Raw genomic sequence first — 27616 nt, forward strand, 5'->3', positions numbered from 1 at the left:
AGCCCCGTTAACCACTACATATAATATTCCCTTTAAAAAAATCTCTCTCTATCGACATTAGTTAACTCAATTAATAAAGTAAATGCCTACAAATATGAAAAAAAAAAACAAAAATATATATATCCGCTCTTTAGTGGATATGGTATCTACGAACACCTTCCCATCCACTTAGTCGGCTAAAAGATAATATACGGCCTAAGCGTAAAAGTTCTGGCTTCAACCGAATTAAGTTAAGTAACCTGTAGGTTGCTAACCGACTTACCTTTTTAATTGATTAAAATTAAAAAGGTTTGTAATCAGTAAGTTAATCAAACGTTAATAATTTAAATTATTAACGTTTGGTTTATTTTTTTATACCTTTAAGAAATATACTAAGGATTAAAGAACTAAAACAATTGTATTATGGATTGGTAAATTCAATACTGACGTATGGTCTGATTGGCTGGAGAAGCTGCACTAAAACGATTATGGCTTTAGCAGCTATATCTCAAAAATCAGTGTTAGGAGTTATATTAAAAAAACCATACCGATACCCGAGTGATTCGCTCTTCAAAGAATTTCAAGTGCTGGATATTCGTCAATAGTATATACTGAGGTCAGTGGCGGTCACACTTCTCAACAGGGAAAAATACGCAAGGGTTTGTCATGTTCATAATACTAGACACTCCAATAAAGATCTGATTCTACAGAGAGGAGTCAATATTTTTTTGGCTCAAAGACAGCAATATTATATAGGCCAGAGGGTATATAACCTTATCCCAGTTTCGTGGAAATGTGGTGGGATTTGCAGGCTGAGGAAGTTGTTGACTGCATTCTTAATCCATATTGGTCCGAGGGAGTCAGAGAATTTGTTGTCCGATGTAGAAGGACGTAAGCTGGTTGCTTGTTTTACTAGTAATGACTTAGGACTTAGGATATAGAGATTTTGGTATTATTTATGTTTTCTCTGGATATTCATTGTTTACTTTTAAGACTGAAAAAGCACACATTATGATAAAACTGTAAATACTTTTAAATATCATTATAAAATTCATAATTTACTGCCTTAGAACGGGGAAGCTATCCCTAGTTAGGCAGTTTAGATGAACCAACAGCAAAAATAAAAAGATGTATGTTTACTTTTACTACTAAATTAATTTGTTGTATAAATAATAACTTGTATATTGCTGTAATAAATAAGTAAAAAAAAATAAAAAAATTGAAAAATAAGTTTTCGGTCAAATTTTACTACTTAATATTACAAAATACATAATGATTAAATTGTAATTTTTAGTGACAAATCTATTACATACCTAACGAAAAATCAAGTAATTCAGTTTACAAAAAAATACGGTTTTTCAACAGGAAACTAAGCATGATAGTAATGTAGACAGAAAATTCTGATAACTAGAACAGTTATACAAAAAAAATGTAAAAAAAGGGAAAAAATTGTTTTTAAAATGTAGCATAATGCTTTTACGTTCAACAATGTTTAAGTATGTCCAAATGCTTGCAGACCAGCTGGATTTCCTCCCTAGGGAGTTATTCATATTAAAATTTATTGCAACAGAGAGGGAAAACATTTTTGAGAAGGGAATATAGAAGTCTAGGCATTTACAGGGCTTATGACCTGTCATTGGCTGATTTAATTGGCCACTTTACACACTGTGTAACATTAACCATTCTGCCCATGTTTTAACATCCACATTGTCTCATATTCCGATATACAAGACCAACCTGCCAAGAGTTATGCCTATTGGGAGGGCTACAGCTATGCTGAACAACATCGCTCTGGATGTTGACTTATTTCATGTATCCCAAGGGGTTTTCCGGAGCACGATTCTCGTACTACTTTGACAAGAGTCTCTTTCATTTTTTTTTATTTTTATAATATGTATGTCTTGAATTTTAGTTTTTTATGTTTATGTTAATTTTTAAATAAATGTATTGAATTGAAATGAAAAAAATATGCACATATATTTTTTAATATGCCTATATGTCTTCTTGTTCATACCAATCATCGTGGTTTCGGATATGACAGGGCATTACAAATACACTGTATACATATATGCACATAAAACAAGACTTGCACAAAATGAAGGCTTGTCAGTACTAAAGTAAACTTTAGGAACAAATATGGCCAAATTTTTTATTGCAAAAATTTGTAATAAAACACCTAGATTCGTGGCACCACGACGTACCACACTAGAGCAATTAAATTATGTCAATACAATACCCATAGAATATGCGCCAGATAACTCCTGAACACACCATTCCACATTACGACACAACAATGTAATTCTACCTTTACTTCTATTACAATAAAAAACGTATTTCTAAATTAAACAATAAATATTAAATCTTAGCACTCATAAAGCAAGTACTCGCAAGTTATAAAAAAGTAATAGGCAATAATAATAATTGTAGCTTTACCATTACTTAGAATAACACATAATTTTATGTTGGTCAAAGAGCTGTATGGTACCTACCATATCAACCTTGGCATAAATACACTCGATTTGCTCTTTATTCTTAACGTTTTTGTCGTTTACATTTAGTCATCATTTTTTATTGTAGATGGAATATTTGCGTTTTATAATGCAACTAATATTAAAAAATGGTAAACGAGTTGAGGTTGAAGGAGGGTCTTTTGATACAGTCACTGAAACTACCACTAACAAATTAGTAGCAGCTCTCACATAAACACTTACAAAACAAAATATAACTGGGCCAGTAATTCTTCATAACTGTCTAAAGCAAGTGAGTTACAAAAAGCATTTGGATTTTTAAAAATAAAGCAAACAATTAAACGTAATACCAAAAAACTACTGAAGAAACTTTATTTAAGAACAAAATGAAAGACGAATAAATATGAAAAGCAAACGGCATAGGCAAAACATATTGTAATATGTTTTTATGTACATATAGGTGAATACAATTATAAATGAAAATGATAATCTTTAAAACATCTGCTAATTAAAATTTATCATGATTTTATGAAAATTTGATGATCAGTTTTACGCATAAACGATATTTCAAAATCTCTGGAAGAATGGTACATTATGTTTCTAAAATTGTTAAAATCCATTTTACTAGTGAAAAATATTACAGATGACATATCGCAGGCCTATTATATCGTTAAACCACCTCGGAGCCAGGCGTAAGCTAGGAATAAGTTCGCATTATTGCTATTCCAGCTCTTTACCGAATGCGTATTCGCAAATACCCGACGCGTTATCTATTCGGTATGCTTCGGTATCAATCGGAAACACGTTTCCCGTTCAGAATGCTTTGGAATTACTCGAGCGCTCGTCATTAATTAGCAGTGTTCAATTTCGTATCGCAACAAAATCGCCCCTGAATAGCGCCTGCTAACGTCACTCAACATAAACATTCTCGTATTCATTATAGTACCTTGGCTACGCCATCATTGTCTTATAAAAGAATTTGGTTTGTTTCAGTTATTACTGGGGTAGATAACGCGTCAGTTAGATCCATTTGACACGTCTGCTATTTACGAAGCCACTTCGGGTGAATTCCAAAACATCCCGAACGAATAAGTAACGCCCGTAATGTATCAATAAATAAATAAAAACATTATAACTATTTTTCATATACAGAATCACATAATTGTAATTAAATACGGTAAGCGGCATTAAGTTCAGTAACCTTTATATCCTGTAATTTATCGTTTCACTTTGCCATTGTTATAACAATGAGTTGAAATTAATTTTAACATATTGGGTAGGACATAAAATTATAATTTACACGTTACGTAATGATAAGCTTCCACCAAATTTAACGTTTCGTGGTTTTTAAAAATAAATAGTTAGGTACAGTTTTTCTATGTCCGAGCCGAAAAAAAATCAGTTCTGTGTCTTAAATAATATAATCAGGGCCTCGATTACAATGAAAAGTTAACATTTATCTTTAATTTTATCTACAAAATAAAATTAAGTTTTCCATATGAAAAGCAGAATATGCATACATTTATTTATTTTAAACATGTTCAATTATAAGTTACTGATGAATATACTTTGAATGTTCATGCTAATATATTCATTTTCGTACACAAATATCGATTTTTCTTTATAGACAGTCGAAGATAACTATGTTAACTTCCCATTGTAGTCGGGGCCCAGATCATACAAAACACAACTTGCGTTGACTTTGAAGTTTGGCGTTTGATCACGTGACCACGATAAACTAATCTACTTCCACTGTGATCGGTCAAGTTGGTAAAGGACTTTATATCGACTTTCTTCAGCTGAATGGTTACCGTCGGGTAAAGATAAAATTATAATTATCGGCCTCGTGGCGTAATGGTTAGCGCGATTGCCTACTATGCAAGAAGTCTTGAGTTCGATTCCCGGAATGAAATATTTATTTAAAAGGGTGTTTTCACACTAGAATATTTCAAAGTCCCTGGACTAGCACCTGAAGAGTAAGATTGATCATCTTACCTTCATGTAACAAAAATGATCAAGATACGCTGCGATTGGTATATCAATGCAATGTCTTATGGACCATTAGATGCGGAAAGGGAATGGTGATGATGATGAAAAATATAATAATCATGCTTATTATTTTTTTGATCAAACTGTAAGAAATTTCTAGCGGCAATAAGTCCACCATTTAAGCATGTATCCATCATTCCCTTTCCGCACTTAATGGTGCATAGGGCACTGCATTGGTGCACCAATCGCAACGTATCTTGATATTTTTTGTATACATGCAAACCATGTATATATTTGTTTTATTATTTTGTACTTATCACAATGTATATTTAGGTTAGTAATGATTATTATTATTATTCATTATTATAATCACAAAAAAATAAATAATACAGATTAGTCCGCCTCGCTGTTTACTGGTCAGCCTACCATGTTTGATAGTATGGATTCGATTTCGGTCAAAATCGACCTCAAATATCTATTTATTATTTATTAATAAATGAAAGAAAAGGTTCTCCTAAATAATTGTACAATCATTATTATTTTTTCGGCAAACGGTGGTGGTGCATAGATCATTACAGTGGTACATTTATAGTGGCTGATCATTATCATTTGGTAAATATTTATGCATTTCGTCATCATAAATAAGAAAACAAGCTATTTTAACATAAAAATAAATTAAATCATTAAAAAGATCTATGGATCCACTGCAGTTGGCGTACCAACGCAGTATGCTATGCACACATAAATTCTACTTGAGAAAAAAAAAGACGTTGTATTGATTTGTCGTGAGATAAAAAATGCCAAATCATGATATGAATTTAATTATAAAGACAAAAACATTTTTTATCACAAAATGATTACATCATAGTATTATTGTTAGAAATTGCGATAAGCAGAATCATTAGCAACACAAATCATATTTTTATATCACGATTTGAAGCAACAAACCCATTTAATTTCAAGTTAGTTTTTGAATCACAATAAATTCAATTGATGTTAAAATCGATTGACGTTTTTGTTGAAAAGGATCGTATTATTCACCGTCACTCCCGATTTCGAAGGTCAAAAACAAAATAATATTAAAAGAACACCAAACATTCAAGAAACAAAATCGATAAGAAAAACTAATGTTTAAAGTCATGTAATTACCAAAGGCGTACTTTTTTTACCTTTAAAGTTACGAGTATAAAAAAAGAAATTTTATATTAACAAACCATTCAATTAGATTTATTAATCGTTTATCTTCTCATATCATTTCATATTTTTGTATTAACATTTGACTGACTGTTTTTATTAGTTTTGGATGTATAATTATGTTTTTAAAGTTTTGTTGTTATTGTATAGTACTCAGAAGACATGACCAGTTTTTTTTATATCAGCATTTATAAAATACGCTTAAGTATTCGTAACGTGTAAATATAAATATTGCCTATGTAAAACTTTTTATCGACAGGGTTTTATAATCTTTATAAAAAAAACATAATTTTATCACTTTTCTATAAAATTCTTAATCCCTGTTAAACAGCCGGTTGCATATTACTGTTTGATTACTAGTGTTTATTATGATAATTAACTGGTGTGGTCTAACATATGAATGTATGTGTAAAATTAAAATACAACACATGTACTTTGTTTAAAAAATAAATATTTGCGTTATTTGATTTACCCAAATAATTCTGTTTTGTGAACCATTTTCAACGCGTTGTATTACATAATTAGGATCAAGTTCTGGTAGAGTAGGGTTCGAGCCTCAAACCCTTGATTCGTAAGTCCGCGACGCTGCACAGTGTTTTGACCCATACAAGCTACAAGATAAAAAGTCACTTTTGAATTCTTAAACGATGACGTCATGGGGGCATTACCAGATAGTTAGTTTGACGATTGTAAGCCTAATTGGGGTGATTAATGCTTAGGGTGATTCATAGCAGAATATGAAAGTCGGATAATTGGTTTTTGAAAGCCTAATTACATTTATTTGCATTTTGGCGTCCGACGTGTAAAGGTTGTTTATCAAGTTTAAAGTGTTTTATTTCGATTTAAAAAAAAATGGAAGCTATTTTGGAAGGTATGTTGTATGTTTTTTTTTCTAATATTTTAATGTATTTCATTTAGGTATTTAAAAAAATAATAATTTAACTTATGTATTTTTTAGTAGTTAAAAAAATATCAATTTCTAACTTCTCGAGAATTTATCTCGGAGAGTATATCAAAGTAGCAAAATATTTTTTTTATTTTTCAATAGACCAATTTATTGTTAATTCATTACAGTTTCGATATTTTACCGCACGAAGTTGCATCTATCTTATTTTGTTATTTTACAGGTACCAGATACGAGATTTCCAGGCAAGAATTGTACGTGATGTGGAAGAGTTTGACGAAGAAAGAAAGGCTTCAAGGAATGTTAAATAATATTGTTAGTAAATTTGAAGTCAGTGAACTTGGTGCAAGTGGTGAAAAACTGTTAAAAAATCAAATTAAGCTTATTTGTTTAAATATAAACAGAAAATGGACCGAATCTGGCTGTAAACTAGATAGATTTGTTAAAAAAAATTTTGAGTGGCTTAACGGTAGTGAAAATATTTTGATATGTGAAAACTTTCGACAAAGTCCTTCAGTAGACATGAATGAACCATCTACGTCTACTGGAAGGCCCGCAAAGGATTTTGGGGCATGCAGTGATCAGTGCAAAAGGACAAAAGTGCGTGATTTAGTGAGTACGAAGACATCTGAAGAACTTTCGTTTGCCACGCAGGTATCTATTCGAGCATCAGGAAAACGCACAGTTGCCGATCTCCTAAAGGAAATTTTGGAAGCTACTCCCAATGAAGTAGCAAAAATACGTAGGGAACGTCAACAAGTAAACAAACAACGGGCATTGACAATTGAGGAAGCGCTAAGTTTATACGTTGACTGTAAATTATCTTCGCATTCCTACAAAGTTATGCGTAAAAATGCCATAAAAGCCGGCCACAACATATATCCGGCATTTTATAGTTTAAGAAAAGCAAAAGAAGCATGTTGCCCGAGCGAAGAATTTGTTAAAATAACGGAAACTAGTGCAGAAATCCAGCTACAAGCAATTTTAAATCATACGGTGGAACGATTGCTAAATGTACAATCAGAAGTCTTAAAAGAAAGAGTTCCTTCAGGTTCTGTACTGACTCTTATATGCAAGTGGGGTGGAGATGGAAGCTCGGGACATAGTAATTATAAACAGAAATTTCACACAGAGCATGCAACAGATGAATTCTTATTTATTATGTCATTTGTTCCAATACAACTTAGGCTTAATGATGACCCTAATATAGTAATTTGGCAAAATTTAAGCCCTTCCTCAACCTCTTATTGTCGTCCTATTAAATTTATTTTCGCCAAAGAAACTGATATTCTTACTAAGTCTGAAATCGAAAAACTTCAAGATGCAATTGAAAAACTTGAAAATTTTAATGTTAATATTGGAGGTGTAGTGTTGTCCATAAAATTCAAAATGCTTTTAACAATGGTAGATGGCAAAATTTGCAACGTTTTGGCTGAAAATAAGTCAACCATGTCCTGTTATATTTGTGGCGCCAAACCCAGTGAAATGAACTCTATTAGTATTAATAGAGTTTCTCGACAAGAATTTTATTCCTTTGGCTTATCTACATTACATGCTTGGATAAAAATTTTTGAATGCTTTTTGCATATTGCTTATCGAATTCAACTCAAATGCTGGCAAGTCAAAGGAGAAGAAAATAAAATCATTTTAAACAACAGAAAAAAAAAATTACAGGAACTTTTTAAAGCTGAAATGGGATTAATTGTAGATAAGCCAAAGCCTGGGTTTGGCAACTCAAATGACGGTAATACGGCAAGGCGGTTTTTCCAACAGCACGAAAAGAGCGCAGAAATAACGGGTATAGATGCAGGGTTGATTAATAGATTTCACGTAATTTTATGTACATTAGCTTCAGGACATAATATAAATTTAGAAAAATTTGAACATTATGTGCGTGTGACCAAAGAGCAATATCTTAACCTTTATGGGTGGTACACAATGCCACCAACTGTTCATAAAATATTACATCATTCAGTTGATGTTATTCGATCTTGTATTGTACCGATAGGTCAGCTCTCTGAAGAAGCTCAAGAGGCGCGTAATAAAGATTGTCGACGATTCAGGCAACTACATACCCGAAAATGCGATCGATCATCCACAAACAGAGATTTATTGACCATGTTATTAATAACATCGGATCCTTTAATAAATCGTTTTAGAGAGGTTCCGAAAAAAAAAATTGGCTCACTTCCTTCTGAAGTGCTAAATTTAATTGTTTCTTTCTCTTCAGAGATAAGGACACAAAACTTGCATCCTAATTATTCCGAAGACTCATCTGAATATGACTCAGATACGATCTAAGTTTTTCTTTAGACTCTTTTGGGTTTATTTTATTTATTTATTTACTATTATGTTAATACTTACTCCGATTATTTATTTTCATGTAACTTCTTCTTTGGGGTACTAGTTTTTGACATAAAAAATTACTCATTTAATGTGCATATATTATTGTATTGTAGAAGTTTTAGTAAAAGTAATCATTATTTTATCGATTTTTGTGTACTGCTTTATTGTCTTGGAAATTTGTTGATTTAATGCTATTTGTACTTTTTGACCAAACGTAAATTGTTCGTTGTTAATCTGTGTAATTTATAATGTTTTTTTGAAATTCACTAATACCAATTTTATTTAGGCGATAATATTATTTTGTCAAATTTTATGCATTTTATTTTCTTGTAAAAAAGTTAATTACATGCTGTTTGTACTTTTAACTTAACCTTAATTATTCATATTAATTTGTATTTTATAATGTTTTGACTCTAAAATTTACTAATATCCATTTAAAGGAAATAATATTCTTTTGTCAATTTTTGCATATTTTATTTTCTTTGAACTCTGTTCATTGTATACTATTTGTACTTTCTTGTTAATGCCTAAGTTATTCCTATTAATGTGTTTTTTATTAGCATGCCATTTACTTTTTCATTGAATTATATAAATATTAAAATTAAGTTATAATTACTTTGCTGAATTTCGTACTTTGTTTTCTCTCGTATGTTGATTTTATTTTGTATTCTGATTGCACTTTCCCCTTATGACGCTCTTTTTATATTTCTCAAAATACATATATTTGAAAATTACTTAAAACAAATGTTTTATTTAAAGACCTTCAAGTTTTATCATCATCATACCATATCCGCTCCCTATGTGGAGCATATGGATTCCATAATCTGCCTCCGGCCAATCGATCGACCTCCCGTACATCCTCCCAAGTCAAGTCCACATACCGCAACTCTGACGCAAACTGTCGACAAATTGTCAACAGTGGACGACCAGGACGCCGAGAACCTGATGCTTTGTAACATAGACAAGCATGGTTAAAGCTCTCAGAAGGCATAGGTAGTATATGGCCTTGCCAGCCAAAACGCCTTCGCTGGATGACAGTAGATACCAAGGGTTGCTGTGTCCGTTGCCTCACTTCTGTGTTCCTTACAATGTCAAACTTTTAAATTTATTTAAACCCTTTAAGTTTTCGCGTTTAACATAATAAAATCAGCTGTAAAATGGATATTCTGACAAAACAAGTGAAGGCAGATTAGTTCTCTCGGGTGAAATCTTTATTTTATGCCTAAGTATCTAATATCATTTTCAATGATTTATTTTATAGGTTGACCGATTTATCAGTCAATAGAATTAAAGTAATAATTTCAATTATTTATGATCATTAAATACATTATTGGATGCAGATATCAATTTTCAGAAAATTTATTTCGTTTATTAAATAACAAAATGTGACATATTTTTTATAAAACGAATTATTATTACATATTTACTAAAAAAAAACTCTTTTTAGGATTAAGTGAATCGCATACATGAGTTAAAAGTACATTCAGAATTTTTAGTTTCTAGCTTGTATGAAACGAAACACTGTGCGCTGTCGCGACGCTGTAGACATTCGTTTATATTATTTTTGTATTATGTTCTAGTACATAATAAATATAATATAATATAATAGATAACACTGTATTGAAATAGACATAAAACATAAATAGCAGACATGCAATAATAATTCCAAGTTCAAATACACAACTGTTTTGGTGGGGTGACTACCTCAAGGCAGTTTTCAGGACCCAAATCCAGAAGCCGTTTTTTTACAAAAAAAATGAATTTCTGTTTATTTGTATTCAATTTTAAATAAAGAGGTAGAGTGTTGTAAATTTTAGGAGCAAGGTACATGTGACTCCTCTGACCAAACGATGTTGTCATTTAAGGTGGCACAAATAGTTGTCTCTTTTTTATCTTGTTTTATAGATTGTATTATATTTATTGCTACCATTTTTATGTATTATGTTTTTACGTGTTTTCTTTTTATGAGCATTACTTATTGTTAATATTTGTTATGTATTTTTTGAATTTCTATATTCACGTCCATGCAAGTAGATTCGTTTGACGTATAAATTATCTTTGCGTCAAACTTCTCGATATTATTTTTCACAATATTGCATAAACAACCATATCGATGGAATTGAAAAAGCAAGATCTTACTGTGAGACGATCCTGTGAACTCTAATGCGTTCCCGAGAATAGGATATCCTCGCGGTCCCGGCAACTTCTCAGCCAGCTCCAGCATGTGTTTCCTGGATACCCTCCAGTAGGCGTACCAGAGTATGAGGGCGGGAAGAAGCAGCATATAGAAGACGCTGGAAGCGCTGATGAAGTTGGGGGCAGCTTCTATGCCCGCAGTTGCGGCTGAGACACCCATTGTGAACGAATTTATTAGCTAAAAAAAGAAAAACTGTGATAGAAAACAAAACAAAATCAGTTGCTTTTTAAATAATGATTATATTATGTCAGCGTTTTCGCTTAATGCAACACCGTAGGTTTACAAAAAGTTATTTTTTTTAGTTCGCGCTCAGCCTTTGCACGGGCTGGGCATAAAATATGGTTCCTCTCTAACCGTAGCTTAAAATTTGAAAACAATTTATAACTGTTAGAAAATATTAAGTTAGTGTTTATAAGGCAGTAATGTGTAGTCATGTTAAAGACAAATAGTGGAAAAAGAATACTATTTTTTTTATTGCGTTGTTTTACACTTTAATCTTACCAAAATATGTCACAAATAGTAAACTCTTCCTTAATCTCTCCTCCTTTCCTCTTTCCTCTTTCCTCTTTTTTTCTTTTTTCCATTGAGTAATTATATTGATTTAAAGTAATTTATACACAATTATATTTATTTTTATTTTTATGTATCTTTAGCTTTTTTATCTTTATTGTATATTAAATATGTTTAACTTGAAATTTAAAAAATAAAACTTTTATTTTATTGGTTGATTGGATTTTGCAAGCCATTTGGCAATAAGCTTGCCAATTTACAATTAACGTACAAAAAGTTAAATAAATAAAAAATGGAAACTTTCAAACAATAGTGCGCCTGTAACCATAAAATCCTAAAATCTTGTATAAATCTATTAAAACCGTTTAAGAATGCATCAACTTTTGACGCAAAAGTATCCAAATTTAGCAATTTAGAACACTACCCCCCCATATTTAATAAATTACAACAATGCTTCTAAAAGTGAACTTACGTTTATTGATAAATACATAATAGTTTAAATACCTACCTTCACAATAACATACAAAATGACAAATCAAATCTCTCATACACGCGTTTGTCTAAAATCAATTTAATATAAAATAAAGGTTTCAGCTCTTTAACTTCACAAACATCAACAGATGAAAGAATTTAAGGACTATAGATGTTCAAATATAGGCAGAATGGTGAATGTTACACAGTGTGTAAAGTGGCCACTTAAACCAGCCATTGACAGGTCGCAAGCCCTGTAGATGCCTAGACTAGTATATTACCTTTTCTTAAATGTTCTTCATCTCTGTTGTAATATGTTAATAAAATCAATTTGAAAAAGTTAATTGAACAGGTATATTGAGTCTCATAAAATACGGACCAAAATGGACATTAAGTCGTTGAAACAATAGGCATTATCCCTCTGTAACTACACATGTACATCAACCATCTTCCGGGAATTATCAAGCAGCCAGTAGGCCACATGGCGGTGGTATCTACCTACTATCTACAAAAACTATTCTTTGGACACCTATCTTTATTTTGCTAATCATAGTATTGAAACAGTGCTTTATTTATTTAGGTTTTTATTGCTTTCTTCTCGGCATGAACATTTGACAAATTGACTACTATGCTCTATGTTTACGTTTATTTTTTTGTAAATTTATTGATCATTTTAAATTGCTAGAATTCCACTCGCCCATGCGCTTTGTAGATGCACGACGATTGGTAATCTATATTCCATATGTAAATGTTATCCAATATAAAATACCTATTTTTTTTAATGGGGTATAGAATTCCAACCGTCTTTACGCTAAGTAGATGTAAGACGTGTTGTAATTCTACTCCTTTTTATTATTATTATTTATTTTTTTAAACATTTCATTTATGCACCAAATTTCATGGTCAATTTTGAAAATATATAAATGGGGGGTGGATTTCTTACGTCAATGCGTTCTGTAGCTGCAAGACGGTGTTGTAAACAATTTCAAACAATATGTTTTAATGAAAATTGTCTTATTTAGAAACGAGGAACTAGAATGCCAATCGTCCATGCGCCCTGTAGCTGCAGGAAGGGCTGGGATATTTATTTATTGTACAGCGCCCTTGAGGTGGTTTTGATAAAAATGGCGCTATATAAATTATCCAACTCATATAACGTACACTGCACGTTATGTCTTAGAAGTTTATATAAAAAAAGATGCCTATCCTAAATTGAGATAGGTATTATAGCATAGGGAGCCGCAATCAAATCATTACTTCGATCCTATATCACCCAAATGATGAATTTAAAGGGTTTTTAACAAATACCCCTAAGAATACCTACATAATAAGTTTTTGTTGGGTCTAATGTACTGACCTTATTTAGACGCTAAAATAAGATGTTATTCATACCAAAAATGAATTTCGAACCGGTCAACTCTACTGTAAATATTCCCTATCCTCTCGTCTAATTTATCTCACCCTCCATCCTTCTTCCAGTGCTTTTCTTTTCTTGTTTTAAATCGGGTTGTAGCCCCGTGGCTAATGTTGTGGACATACGGATCAGAGGTCCGAGGTTCGAACCCCACTCTACCCCAACTTGATTTCCATTTTTTAATAGTGAGTTACGTATTTACAACTCGTTGAAAATGGCTACTAAAATTGAAATATTTGGGTAAATTGTAAGAACGCTAATATTTATATTATTTATTGTTTCAGCATTTACTTTTTTGGAAAAACATTTTGAATTTATTTAAAATAAAACACTTTGTCAATTTGCCACACAAGAGTTTAATACATTAAAACACGACTAATTTCGGGTAATCAGTATTACCCATACTCAGGTGTATAGTTTATATTTATACCTGAGGATGGGTAATACTGATTACCTGAAACTAGTAGTGTTTTAATGTATTAAACTCTTGTGTGGTAAATTTACAAAGTGTTTTAATTTAAATAAATTAAATAAACGCTAATATTTCTTTTCAATAAAAAAAAAATATTAAAAATTAAAAAATAATATTATTTACCATGTCATAAATACTCTAAGATCATACTTTTTCTTAACAACAATTTTAATATATTTATTAAGATCATTTCTCTTGTTTTTGTGCATAAATTAAATAAACCGGAACAAAATTAAATTCGTTGGATCTAACCTACCTATCAGCTTTAAAAATCTAAGACGGCTTCTGTCGTGTAGTGGTCAAGACGCTTGACTCACAGACGGAAGGTTCCGGGTTCGATTCCCGGTGAGAACACAAAAATTAAATGTGATTTTTCTCTAGCCTGGGTGTTCTGTGCTGTAATTCACCACTGTAGTTGGGCCTCCTGGCCTGTTGTGGTGCAAAAATAAAATAAAATAAAAATAAAATAAAGATTTTTTTTAATACATAAAATACTGGATTACCAGCCTATCAGCTAATAAGCAGAAAAAATGGTGAACCACGTGTAACGATGAATTTGCAAATTTTATTAATGGTTCAATAAGAAAAGAAAAATCTTTCCCGGATACAGTTAACTAGTGATCAAAAACAAAAAAAATCTGCTGAATAATTAAGTAAATATGATGTTTTACGTAAAAGCCGAAAAGGCGTTTATTTGTAAATAAATCATTAAAACATTATTCTTCAAGAATTTAATTAAATAGTTTCTTCAATTGTGGGTTTTTCCATGACAGTATTTAAAACTCTTGACAATTGGCACGTGCTTCTACAACCGTAGTGATTCGTTGTATAATTCCTACAGATACATAACTAGCTTTATATATTTGTATATTGATTCATGGAAATAAAACTAGCTATCGGTTTTTGTCACCTTGAAAACGGTCGTCTTAATTACTATAAGATTAATTGGTGCAAACATCAGGTAGTTGACGCACTTAGACTTGTAAGTACATGTTTACGAGGAAATCAACATAATTGCGTCACGATAAAATAATTGCTAATGTTTTTCAAAGTCTCCTTTTCAAGGGAAATTTGCCAATTAAATGTGACCCTTATATGAAAAACATAATCAACTGAATGATTAACATATTATAACAGAGATGAAGACCATTTAAAAGAAGGTAATATAGAAGTCTAGGCATCTACAGGGCTTATGACCCGTCATTAGCTGGTTTAAGTGTCCACTTTATATACTGTTACATTCATCATTCTGCCCATATTAGAAAACCCATATCCCTTCAATTCTTTCGTCTGTTGATGTTTGTGAAGTTAAAGAGCTGAAAATTTTATTTATGTGGGTGAGATTCAACTAATTGAACTATTTCACCTACACACTAGGCAAGGCCTGAAAATTTTGGATTTTTTCAATTTCTATACTTCTTCATGGACCAGGTGGATTTATCAACAATATTTTGAGTTTGTACAAATTTTTGTAGACAAGGACTGGATTCAACTCGTTGGGGAGCTGTTAACATTAACATATTATACACAGTGTGTAAAGTGGCCTTTTAAACCAGCCAATGACCGATTAAAAGCCCTGTAGATTCCTAGACTTCTATATTACCTAATAAAATGTTCTGCATATCCGTTATAATATGTCAATGTTAACAGCTTTCCAGGCAGTTGAATCCAGTCCTTGTTTACAAAAATTTGGACAAACTCAAAATATTGTTAACTAAATGATTATTATGTTACTAACGATGCCTATAAAATCATTTAAAGAATTCTTAGATACTTTTCTTCAGTAACAATGACACATTTTTTTATCAATATTAGGTATCCCCAGGACAGGAAAGCTTTGCTATATGTATCTTACTGCTTAGTAGAATACTTAAATTCACTGTTAATTTAATAAATTTATGGAATTCTTTCTGAAATTAAATTCATAAAAATCTTATTTATTTCAAATACCTACAAGCCACTTGAAGTTCACAAAAACCAACAGGCGGAAGAACGGAAAAAAACATGTTCAAACGGCCTTGTCGTCCTCGTGGTATAATAGTCAGCGCTTTTGCCTACCATGCAAAAGGTTTCAGGTTCGATTCCCGACATGGTTGAAATGAAATATTGATTTGAAAGACTTTTTTCACACAAGAATATTTCATAGTCCCTGGACTGGCCCCTGAAGCGTAAGAGTGATCATCTTACCTTCATGTATAAAAAATGATCAGGATACGCTGCGATATGTGCACCAATGCAGTGCCCAATTTACCGTTAGGTGCGGAAAGAGAATGACGATGATGATGATGTTCAAACATAGAAAAACAAGAACGGATGTTGCTTTGTTGTTCTGAATATGTGATTTAAAAAAAAGGTAATGTTATTTAAGTTCCGAATTGAGTTGTTGTAACTCCTGTTGTAATTCTTCTGCAGTGATAGTCTTAATTTAAAATTGAGACAGAGGATAGTCAAGTGCTATGTGTGGTCAATACTGCTCTACAGGGTTGAAACATGGACTCTCAAGGTAAATTTCCATGAACCGATTAGAGGCTTTTGAAATGTGGCTTCACCGGAGAATGCTGAGAATTCCATGGACAGATTTAGTGACCAACGTGGAGGTGTTGAGACGAGCCAGTGCCGAAAAAGAACTACTGTCCTCAATAAAACAGAGAAAACTCGCATATCTGGGCCATATAATGCGCGGAAGCAAATATGCGCTTCTACGCTGATTATGATGGGAAAGATCGAGGAAAGGCGTGGAGTTGGAAGGCGACAGATGTCCTGGCTGAGAAACATCCGCGACTGGACGGGAGTGCGCGGGGTAGAGGCGCTGTTCCAGTTGGCGCAGCACCGGAATGCCTACTCTAGAGTGATCGCCAACGTTGGGGAGACCTGATTTGGCACAGAAAGAAGAAGAACTCCTAGGAATGTAATGCATGTGTATTATACTGTGTTTTATATAATTTACAAATATGCATACATACATTTTTTATGTGGAAAAAGAATAGTGAATATTACACATATATTAAGCGATTGCTTAAACCAGTCAATGACAGTAAACTCTAATACTTTTTAACAAACATTTAAACATGCTCTTGAGGAAACACGGTCTGACTTTTCGTTGTCCAAACGTAATCCCGCATTTTTTCTCTTGGATTTTGTTTACAAACTACAGATATTTAACATTAGCGTGTCACGATAGTTAAGTTTTTTTTTTAATGTTTATTATGGGAACTAGGACCATAAAAACCCTTGAAAGCACCCTGTTTTATCTACCGTCTTCGGACGTACTGTATACAAATATGATAAATATTTTTGGAAAACTCAAAAAATACGGACACAAAAATTTTCATTTTATACTCTTGCCTAAAAAAACAACCCTATCGGTTCAGTAAAGGGTTGTGGAAATCGGGACAATGAAACTGTCACCTTCTAGCAAATGCTTACCCTGTACTGAACGAAAAAGACCACAACACGTCGGACTTATTAAGTCTAACTTAAGTTGATGTTTCGTTTTCCCATTTTGCGCACCCCAAAATTGAACCCATTTGGTTGTTTTTTTTTTTTTAAAGCGTAAAAATATTTTTTTCTGTATTTGTACCTTTTCTGATAATTTTTTTTTGTATCATATTTGTATTTCGTACGTCCGAAGACGGCAGTTAAAACTGGAAACTATTATGGGTTTTTGGATGGTCCTAGCTCGCGTAAGAAACTATTTGTCAAAAAAAAAAAACAATAAAGACACGCCAAAAATCACAGCTTTAGTGCTATAATCCAGGGAAAAAATAAGATAATACGTTTGTATGAAGAAAGCTCAGTAGGTATACGTTTTCTCTTAAGAAACCACGATCCGGATTGAATTATAGAAGTTTACAAAATATGTGAATGTACAATCTCATTGTAAGACAAAAGTTCTTCGTCAAATCCAATGTCAAATTGTGTTTATTTTTTAACACTAAGCATTAGGTTGTTCAGTTCCTTGAAACATTTTTTATTGATACTCGTAATGTGTTACACTTGTACACGGGAGTGACGTCCATATTATATTAAAGTAAAATAAATTGCAGTATTTTTCCTGTCGTAGAAATTGTGCTAGATATGGAAAATCTTGCGTCGAACATACGTTTACATATATTCACCTCTATTTAAACTTGTCTTAAAGGTCAAAATGATTACATTGTTAGCAACATATAAATAATTTTATGTCCATTCTGGTCATTTGACAGAACAAATTCCAATTGTCTGAACTCTTTCGTTATTAGGGTCATACTATCGATTACTAAATCAAAAATATTCATTCCAAACTGATTGTATGCTAATCAATCAATCATTTCACATCGAATGTTTTATTTTCGGAAATTTCTATTAAAATATAGATAGTCGTCAACTAACAACCACAGTCGGTTACAATAAATTGGTCGTACATAAGTGGATCTCGACGTTAGTCGGTTTATGGAATCCTATAGTATATTGGATACTAGCACATATTTTTTTGCGATTGTCTTTATTTTTTATGTTCTTGTTACAGTAACTTGTTATGATACCAAATCTTTTTCCCTTTTACTTTCCACAAATACCGCGTTTGTTTATCGAGTTTCGCTGTTATTGATTTTAATATCCTTTATGCAGGTTGCGAAATTATCATTTTCCTTTTAGTAGACATCCCGAAAGGGCTGAAAAAATGCCCAGACCACTATCGCCACGCTTAGCGCAGACGGTGATGAACTGAGCGCAGATTGTGGTCGTTAAGTCAAACATTTGAAAGTCACATAGGTCGTTAGTCGACAAATACTTGTAAATCGATTGATAGTAAGTATTTCAAAAAATAATGAGAGCTCTTTCAAAAACAGGGAAATATCGAAATCTTGGCATTTGCAGAACTTTGGCAAGTTTAAATGACCGCATTACATATTGCGTAATTCTCTCATTTAATAATGGTCAAAAAAGTAATATTAAAAAAAAAAATATGTAGGTGTATTTTAAAGCGTTTTCCAGTAGTTATTATAGATACTATAGATGATTTTAGGCCATATATTACGGATGCCTCCCGAGAGCCTTAACCACGCTTGCCTACTTTACAAGGCTTCTGGTTCTTGCGGTCCTGGACGTCCACGGCTGGCAGTTCGTAGCATTGCACGTTTGAACTACGCCACGCGAACCTGACTCAGACACACGGTAGTAAACCGAAGACAGAGAGGCTTGGAGAGATTTCGTGGACACCAAATGCTCCACCGAATAAGGTGTTTTGTATTTATACAAACAACGCACGGGATGTCGGGTTCGATTCCCGGTGAGATTTATACAATTAAAATTCGATTATGTTCAAATAATAAATGAAAGTAATAATTATGATACTTATTGTGAATTGTGATAAGGGAAAAAGATGTTTTGGTCCAAAAAAAAAGAAAATCACCCACACCGACATTAATTGAATACATAATGACAGCTGGTTGAGGGCCAAAAGTAGTAGCATTCCAATTTATCCAAAAGGCAACTATTTAGACCCCTTTTTTATTTTATTTAATAGCATAATTATACATTTTTACAATTTAAAAAAAATTTCACTTTTTATATTTTTACTAAAACTAAAATCCCACCAAGTCACTTTTTGTAGCTTGTTGGTGTAGATTATATTTATACTGACTTAATAATATTATTTACATTTATAAAAACAATGAATAGCATATAAAAATTAACAGCCGGAAAGATCAGAATAAACATGTTTATACAAATAATAATATATAAATTTATTTTTTAAATTCAAGAAAATATATGAAAAATTAAAATATTACCACCTAAGCTACTATTCACATTTAAACTCTTGATCGAGTAGCCACTCTCTTATTTTGCTTTTGTTACAATGTGAGTTAAATTTAAGTTCTTTTGGTAATAAATTAAAAATGCTAGGTACCAAATATTTGAGAGTTCTATTTCCATATTTATTACATACTTTTGGTACTACCAAGCCATTATTAGACGTGAAGCGTGTATTATGTTTATGTTTGAGAGTAAACTTGAATGTATTACTATTAAATTGTTCCAAAATGATGCAAAGCCACCGTAGTCCTCGAACAGGCAGAGTTTCATTTCAAAATCCGGAAAAAAATAACTACCCACCCTAATACACACATATTGCACTACACATTTAAATATGGACAATTAATGCAGAACAGTCAACAATACTATAGTAAAGACTTAAACGGTATAGTGGCTCACATGGCTACTTGAAAAATCTATGATGAACACATAACGACTTTACTAACCGGCCGAAACATAACGTGACTTACTTGACAATACATTTGTATAACCAAAACGGGTTTTAAAAATTACAAATAAATCAATAAAAAATGCTCTGCATTTGGTGGTACCTACACTTTGGTGCACTATGCACCGCTGGATGCAAACATGGTAATTATGATGATAATTATAAACTGTATTTGAAATAGTTATCCTACAACAAGAGCACTATAAAAATATTGTTTCAAATATTATTAAGCAACAAAATTGTTTTATAACTTGAAGCTTTACATTTTAACAAACAAAAGTTTTTCAAGATCAATAAAGCGATATCATGATTTTAATTTTTACTTTAAAAACGTAAAAATTATGGTATTAAATAATGGTCTTTGAAATACTGCCTATTAAAAAAAAAATGTTACTTATTAGTAGTATAAAAAATATTTTTAAATTTGTAATTTTGAATTCCTGCAAAAACAGTAATTGCGCTAGCCACCCCCTTAATACGTCACGATTCATGTTAATTTTTAACTTTGTTCCAAAACTTTGAAATTTTTATAGAACGTCGTCACGAATCTTGACGTCACAATTATGAATGCCAAACATGTTGCGTTTTTCTAGTGACATATTTTTTTTATGATTTATTTTTAAGTTTTGTATGAAAACATTTCCCCACATTGATTTTGAAAATACAATTAATTATTCTAATTCCATTTCATATATTTTTATCAGTATTCGCGGTATGTAATATTTTCCTATTCGGAAATTTTCGGTTTTGAGCTATGTATGCAGAAATGTTTGTAAATGTTGTATTCACACAATTAAACGCCATGATTTAAATATTTATGTGGCATGTCAATTCAGCTTCTTGTTTTATATTCAAATTCAAGAAATAATAGTTTCACAATAATCATTGTATCATTTTGATATCTAACAAAATTTAAAACCAGATGGCACAAGTTACTAAACTTTATGTTGTGCCTTTGTTTTTGCAAATAAATGTTAGTTACCACTGGTGTGTGTGAAACCTGTAAATATTAGTTTTATGAGTTGTGCCAGCATTATTCTTGACTGTGCGGGGTGCGAAATATCCATTCCACACTTCCACACCAATTTATTTTTTTTACAAACATGAACGTAAAATAATTTTGTTTTACAATTAACAACTTTTTAAAATTTAAAATAAGTTTTTGTTTTACATATTTTCCAAATACCTAGTTTATCAAATTTAAATCTCCTTTCAATAAATTAAAATTTACTTATGATAAAAAGGTATATTAAAAAACAGGAAATTTAGTTGCTATTTCAGAATTAAATACTAGAAATAGAACCAATATACTAACAACATCGACGTCTTAAACGTGAGTCTTGTAAATTAAAAAAACCAATGTATATGTTCCATATCAAATAGAACCTAAAACTCTGTTTATATTGTATTGTAATATTATGTACTTAGCTGCTTTAAACTGTATTTCTTTAATATGTTTGTATTTTTTTTGTTAATCTATTTTTTTATTTTTAATCTAGCTTCTAGAGTTTTTTTTTTATTTTTATTTTAAAAACCACCCATACTTCTTAACACTGTTCTATATTTTATTTCATTATATTGTATTTTTTAAAATTTATGTTATATAAACAATACTGTTCTTCTTTTTTTATACCAACTTTACTTCTAAATATTGTTCTATCTTTTATTTCTTTATATTGTATTTTTTAAATTTTATGTTGTTTATAAACTCGTGTTTTATATTACTTCCATGCTTGTAAAAGTCTAATGAGCGTGAAAAAATAATAAAATAATAAATAAAATAAAACAAAAATAAATTTAATTTACTATTTCCTTTTCACACCTAATAGCTCATAGGACAATGAATTGGTACACCAACATTGGTAGTTTGGTCATTTTTTTTTGTTACTTAAAGGTAAGATAAAAGAAGCATTACGCTCCGGGTCTAGGGACTTTATAATATTACAGTGTTAAAACACATTTTTAAATAAATATTTTGACCATGTCGTGAATCAAATCCGAGACCTCTTGCATGGTTGGCAATCGCGCTGACCATTTGACAACGAGGCGAACAATTTCTGCGATTTACGAGTAATTAAAAAAAAGGTATTTGAGTTTATTGGTTTTTACATATATTTTTTTAATGGTTTATTTATATATGTAAAAAAATCCACTAAAAATACCACTACTAAAAACGATCGGAGTTATGTTTATGAAAAAATAAATTGTTTTGCGTAAAAAAATATGTGTCTGTTTTTATCTGAGAAAAACTGTATTTTTGTTTTACATAAACGAGGTTAAACCTTCTTAATTATGGATATAAAATAATATTACAATGCTAAGACTTCGTTGGCTAAAAAGCTATAAGTGCTAATAAGCAATATGTAGCAACCGAGAAAAACAGTGTTGCATGAAAACACCCTTCAATTCGAAATTGTTGTGTTTCGAAAAAATGTTTTTATATCACCATTGTGTCTGACTGACAATTCGAATGAAATATTTGTTATTATTTAAATTAAGTTTAACTGTAATAAAATAAATAAAAACAACTTTGTATTCAACCACTTATTTCTTATTTTTTCTACCGACCGGTTTCAAAGCTACACAAGCTTCTTTTTCAAGGTATACTTAACTAATAAATTCTATCCTATTTTATTTTATCAATGGTGCGTATGGAGCTAATTAGCTCCTGTTGTCTTGTAAGGGTAGAAAACGTAATGTGAGATGGATAAAATCTTCGTTTTTCAATCGCTATTTTAATTTCTAAGAATTTCAAGTTGTCTATTTATAATATGAAAAAATTAAAAATAGTTTAATAAACAATATTTCCTTTAGACCACTCCTGTCTAATTATAAAGATTGTATCCATCTCACATAACGCTTCCTACCCTTACAAGACAAAAAGGCTCCATTAATTAGCTCCAAATGGAGCATTGATAAAATAAAATAGGATAGAAATCATTAGTTAAGTATACCTTAATAAAGAACCTTGTATAGCTTTGAAACCGGTAGGTAGAAAAAAAAAAAAAAGGCGGTTAAAAACAACGTTGTTTTTATTTATTTTATTATAATGGATAACCACAAAGTTAGTGCTTCAAGTATTAAATTTATCGGATTAAATGCATTATAACATTTTTAATTAAACTTGATTAAAACCAATACTTGAAGCTTAAACATTATAGAAACACTTTATATTGATTGACTTTAAAGAAAATTAAACGTATGCATTATTAAATCTTGTGTAGTTTTTTCAAATTAAGTATTATATGACAGAATTAATAAGAGATATTTCATTGTAAATCTGCAAATTTCTTCGCTGACACTATTTTTTTTTAAATCACCATCGAGGTGAATTTAAATTCTATCACTTAATATGTAATTTGTGTAATTAACTCTAAAAAATATAATTAAAGAAGCACTCAAACCAATGACATCACTTTTCAAAAACACAAATTAATTATATCACAAATTTCTCCTTGCACAACTTTTTTATTCGATTTAAGCCGATATTTTGAATTTAGACAAATAAAATATATTCATTTACCTAATCAAATAATTATCTGTCGTTGCCTATTGCAAAACTAGTGACCAGCAACTGACTGCAAGCGGGTTGACCACTGGCTTATATAGGATGGAATAGTTTACCATGAAGACCCCTCTAGTACGCGAATCGTATTTACATTATTTGCACGTAGCGCACCAGGCCAGGGGCGCCAAACAATCAACGTAAGTGCTAAACTTTAAACCGAAAATTGATAACAATAATGAATCTAATAAAATGAACGTTTTATATTTGTGCGAAATCACGAAAGTATATTTACTATGCCAACCGGTTTCAGAACGTGTCTTTTCGTTTGTCAAGGCTTAAAATAAACTAGCACTAAATATTTTTAGTCTTACTAAATATCTGAGGTAAAACATTGAAACATATGTAAGCAGATCATGTTCTAAAACCAGTCGGCAAATTAAATTTATTTTATTGATTTTAGGTAAACTAAATACGTACCTAGTAATATTTTTAACATCGAAAATCACCAAGTTCTTTGAATGTTAATTTTATTTAAGAAAATAAATTATTACTTTATCATCATTTTCTCATCCGCCAGTGGTACATAGAACACTTAATTGGTTTTTTCATCCTCTTCTTCTTCTTCTTCTTTATCTTTTGAGAGATCCTAAGATCTGTGTAACCGAAAACTAGTTGTTTTTCTGAGATAATGAGGTCCAACTGTTCCTCCATTTCTTTGATGGTCTTCCAGGTGGACGTTGTCCAGAGCGATTTACGCCTAGCTAAAATCGACAAATTGATGTTTCGTCAAATAGAACAAAGATAAAATTTTCTGTGTTGGTATTTTTGCGTTTTTCAAAAATAGTTTTCATATTTTTATACCGTACGCCCGAAGATGGCAGACAAAACTGGGTGCTTTTAAGAATATTTGGATGGTCCTAGTTAACATAATTAACAATTCATCAAAAAACTAAGCAACAAAAACACGTCAATTGTAAATACCTATAATGTGTACACAATCTATGGAGAAAAAACGAGAATAAGATTGTATGGAGAAAAGTCAGACCGCGATTTCTCTTAAGCCGCTCCTCATTTTTTTATTCCAGAATCTCACCTTTCCACACGGCCACTTGGCCTCTCTTAGGGTTTTTATTTGTTCAAAAACTAAATCCTAATCTCCCTATTTTAAAATTTAATGTATGTTTTTTTTTATAAATACATAACTTTAGATACGTTTTGTTCCATTGTTAAAGAATATGTCAAAATGATTGTTGAAATATGAAAAAAAAATACACAAATCGACATGGTTTTCTTTATAAATAACATTTTATAAAATCAAACGATTAGGTTTTGTTTTGGTAGGCGTTTTAATTTAGACTTAAAATTTTCAAAGAAGAGTTTATCAGTTCATTAATTATTCCATAACATCCAACTACAGCGTATCTAGATATTTTTTTGTGACATAACGGTAAGATGATCAATATTAGTATTATATATTATTATAAATATTCCAGTGTAAAATCACATTTTTTTAGAAATATTTTATGTAGACTATGCCGAATATGGAACTCGAGACCTCTTGCATAGTAGGAAAATGTGCTGACTATTGGAGGACAAGACGGACAACATAAAAAAGTAACTTAAGCAACTGTTTTCTTTTACTAAAGTTTTGTTTTGAATTTATAAATAAACAAACAAATATTACGCCGTTTAGTAGGCAGAGAGGATAGAACACCACTCTGTCTTTGGATGCAGACTTTTTTTTCTATACATTAATACATCTTCTCATGCACGAACGCCGACTATACCGATTTTGACATGTCCGTCAACAAATATATTTTGAATTTGGTAGTGCCATGTCTTCTTCGTATTCTGCATCCATCAATCGTAAAAATTTTTAGCCGTTCTTTCGCTGTCCGTTCGTTCTACACGTCGCACTTCTTTCTTGATTTTGTCGATAGTGCTAAAATTTATAATTGTGAGTTTTTTACATTTTAAAATAGCGTTTTATTTCTTCTCATTTTTTAAAGAACGCACTTAAACCAAAAGTTATTTCCCCCTAACACAATGCTTTAAAAACTATTGATACAATGAATACTCGATTTCATCATAATGTGAATATGGTTCACTGAAAATATTCATATTATTTTATCATTCCAAAATAACAAAATTACCAACATTATTGATATGTCAACAGAAATGAAAAGCTATTTTGAAAAGTTAATATGAAAGTTTACGTATTTACAGGACTTATGATCTGTTATTGGCTGGCTCAAGTGGTAGAGCGGCAATTAAAAAATTAGAACGCTTTTTTTATATGAAATAGAGCTATTGGGCTTATCCAGCGATTTATTACTCTGAGCATTCAGCATTCTGCCTGTGTTTATTTACCATTATTTCTTCAATTTTTACATTCATTGATTTCGTGAAGTAAACTAGCTGAAACCTTTATTAGCGTGGGTGAGATTTATTGTATTTAGTTTTGTAAAAGTTTATTAGCATTTTACTGTTGGTCTGGTCCAGGCAGATGAATACGGCCGTATGCATGAAGTAGTGTAAGTGTCATATAGTATACGGGTTAGCGCGTTCGCTCACCGTGCTTGAGATCCCGGTTTCGATTCCTGGTGGATACAAGAGAAAAAAAATTTTTAAATACAGTTTAACACTGCAATATTTGACTCAGAAGTAAATTCATACCATATTCCACAATAATAATTGATTTTTTGTTACTGTGTTATTCAAGTAAATAAACAGTTCTTGTTGCTGTCCGTGTAATTACAATATGGTCATCAGGAAGAATGACAATATCCGATGTAAGCCCAGCTTATAATTTTCCAAACTCACAGTGACAGGGGCAATGAAAGTGTTAGAGTTGAATTCAATTTAAATCGTGGTTTAATTGAAATCTCGATGACAGAATTTTTTTTTATTATGAGCAAAACCAATAGCAAGATCATTGATCTTTAAATCGGTTTTCGGGTATATAGAGGGAGTGTTTTCACCTTTTTTTTTATTTTTTTTTTTGAGTCTTTATTCAATAAAATATACATATTATTACATTATAATACATTATAAAGAAAACAAAGTATTAAGATATATTTTGTCCCGATAAACTATTCAATAATAGTTTGTCATCGGGTGCTCAGACATTAGTTTTAATTAATAATCAAATAAGAAGAGTACAGACAAAATACTGTATACGTATAAAATAATAAACATAAAAATAGTTTAAAGATTTTTTTTTTTTTTTTAAGTAAGAAAATAGAGTAAAATAATACAATTAAAATTAAAGAATAGTAGAATAGTAATTTACTTAAATATATTTTAAATATAAGAAAGAAAAAAAAAAAAAATAATAATAATAGACACATATATAAATAGTGTGTGCTCATAAATGTAATCAAAACAAGATAAGAAAATAAATTAAACAAGGTAAAGTAAATCTAGAAACCTCAATATATTACTGTATCTGAACTAGTATCTGAAGCGTAAGACTGATCATCTTACCTTTTAGTAACAGATTTTAAAGGTACGGTCCACTTGGTGTTCCAATTGAGGATGATTATAGTTTTTGGCATTTTATATCTGTACAGGAAAATATTTTTTTTTATGTTCAATAAAAATAAATAAAATAGCAAACACTCAAATTTCTTGGACATGTCTGAATCACAGCTGGGCTCGTATTACGACAGAAAGCTAACCTTTATTTTCAATGCGTGCTTTTCTTATTTATTTGGACAAATTTTTATTTTTCCACGTGTAACATATTTTTGATGCACATGGGTATACATATTTTTTTTCCATAGTAATAAGTGTTTTTATATGTTATAGAGTTTAAGAGATAAGATTATGTATATTTATTAGAATTTAATTTTAAGCACCTGCTGATGAACTGCATTTTATGCAGTTCAGTATGACTTGATAATTTGTATTTTAATTTT

The 27616-nt window shown here is 31.0% G+C and overlaps 1 protein-coding gene across 1 annotated transcript in view; it reads right to left on the minus strand.

Annotated features, from left to right (window-relative positions):
- The window catches only part of Cyp4g15 (Cytochrome P450 4g15), a 55662-nt gene extending 31897 nt beyond the window's left edge, over nucleotides 1-23765 (minus strand). The window contains exons 1-2 of the mRNA XM_088227547.1: nucleotides 23712-23765; nucleotides 11020-11254 (exon numbers count right to left, since the gene is read on the minus strand). Coding sequence (XP_088083673.1) covers nucleotides 11020-11236 — 217 coding nt within the window. The 5' untranslated portion in view covers nucleotides 11237-11254; nucleotides 23712-23765. The remainder of the gene's footprint in view (nucleotides 1-11019; nucleotides 11255-23711) is intronic.
- Nucleotides 23766-27616: the final 3851 nt, after the last annotated feature.

Source organism: Micrasema longulum, unplaced genomic scaffold, assembly GCF_059751315.1.
Source record: "Micrasema longulum isolate JH-2025_06_02 unplaced genomic scaffold, ASM5975131v1 h1tg000509l, whole genome shotgun sequence".
In the NCBI taxonomy this organism is placed as follows: domain Eukaryota; kingdom Metazoa; phylum Arthropoda; class Insecta; order Trichoptera; family Brachycentridae; genus Micrasema; species Micrasema longulum.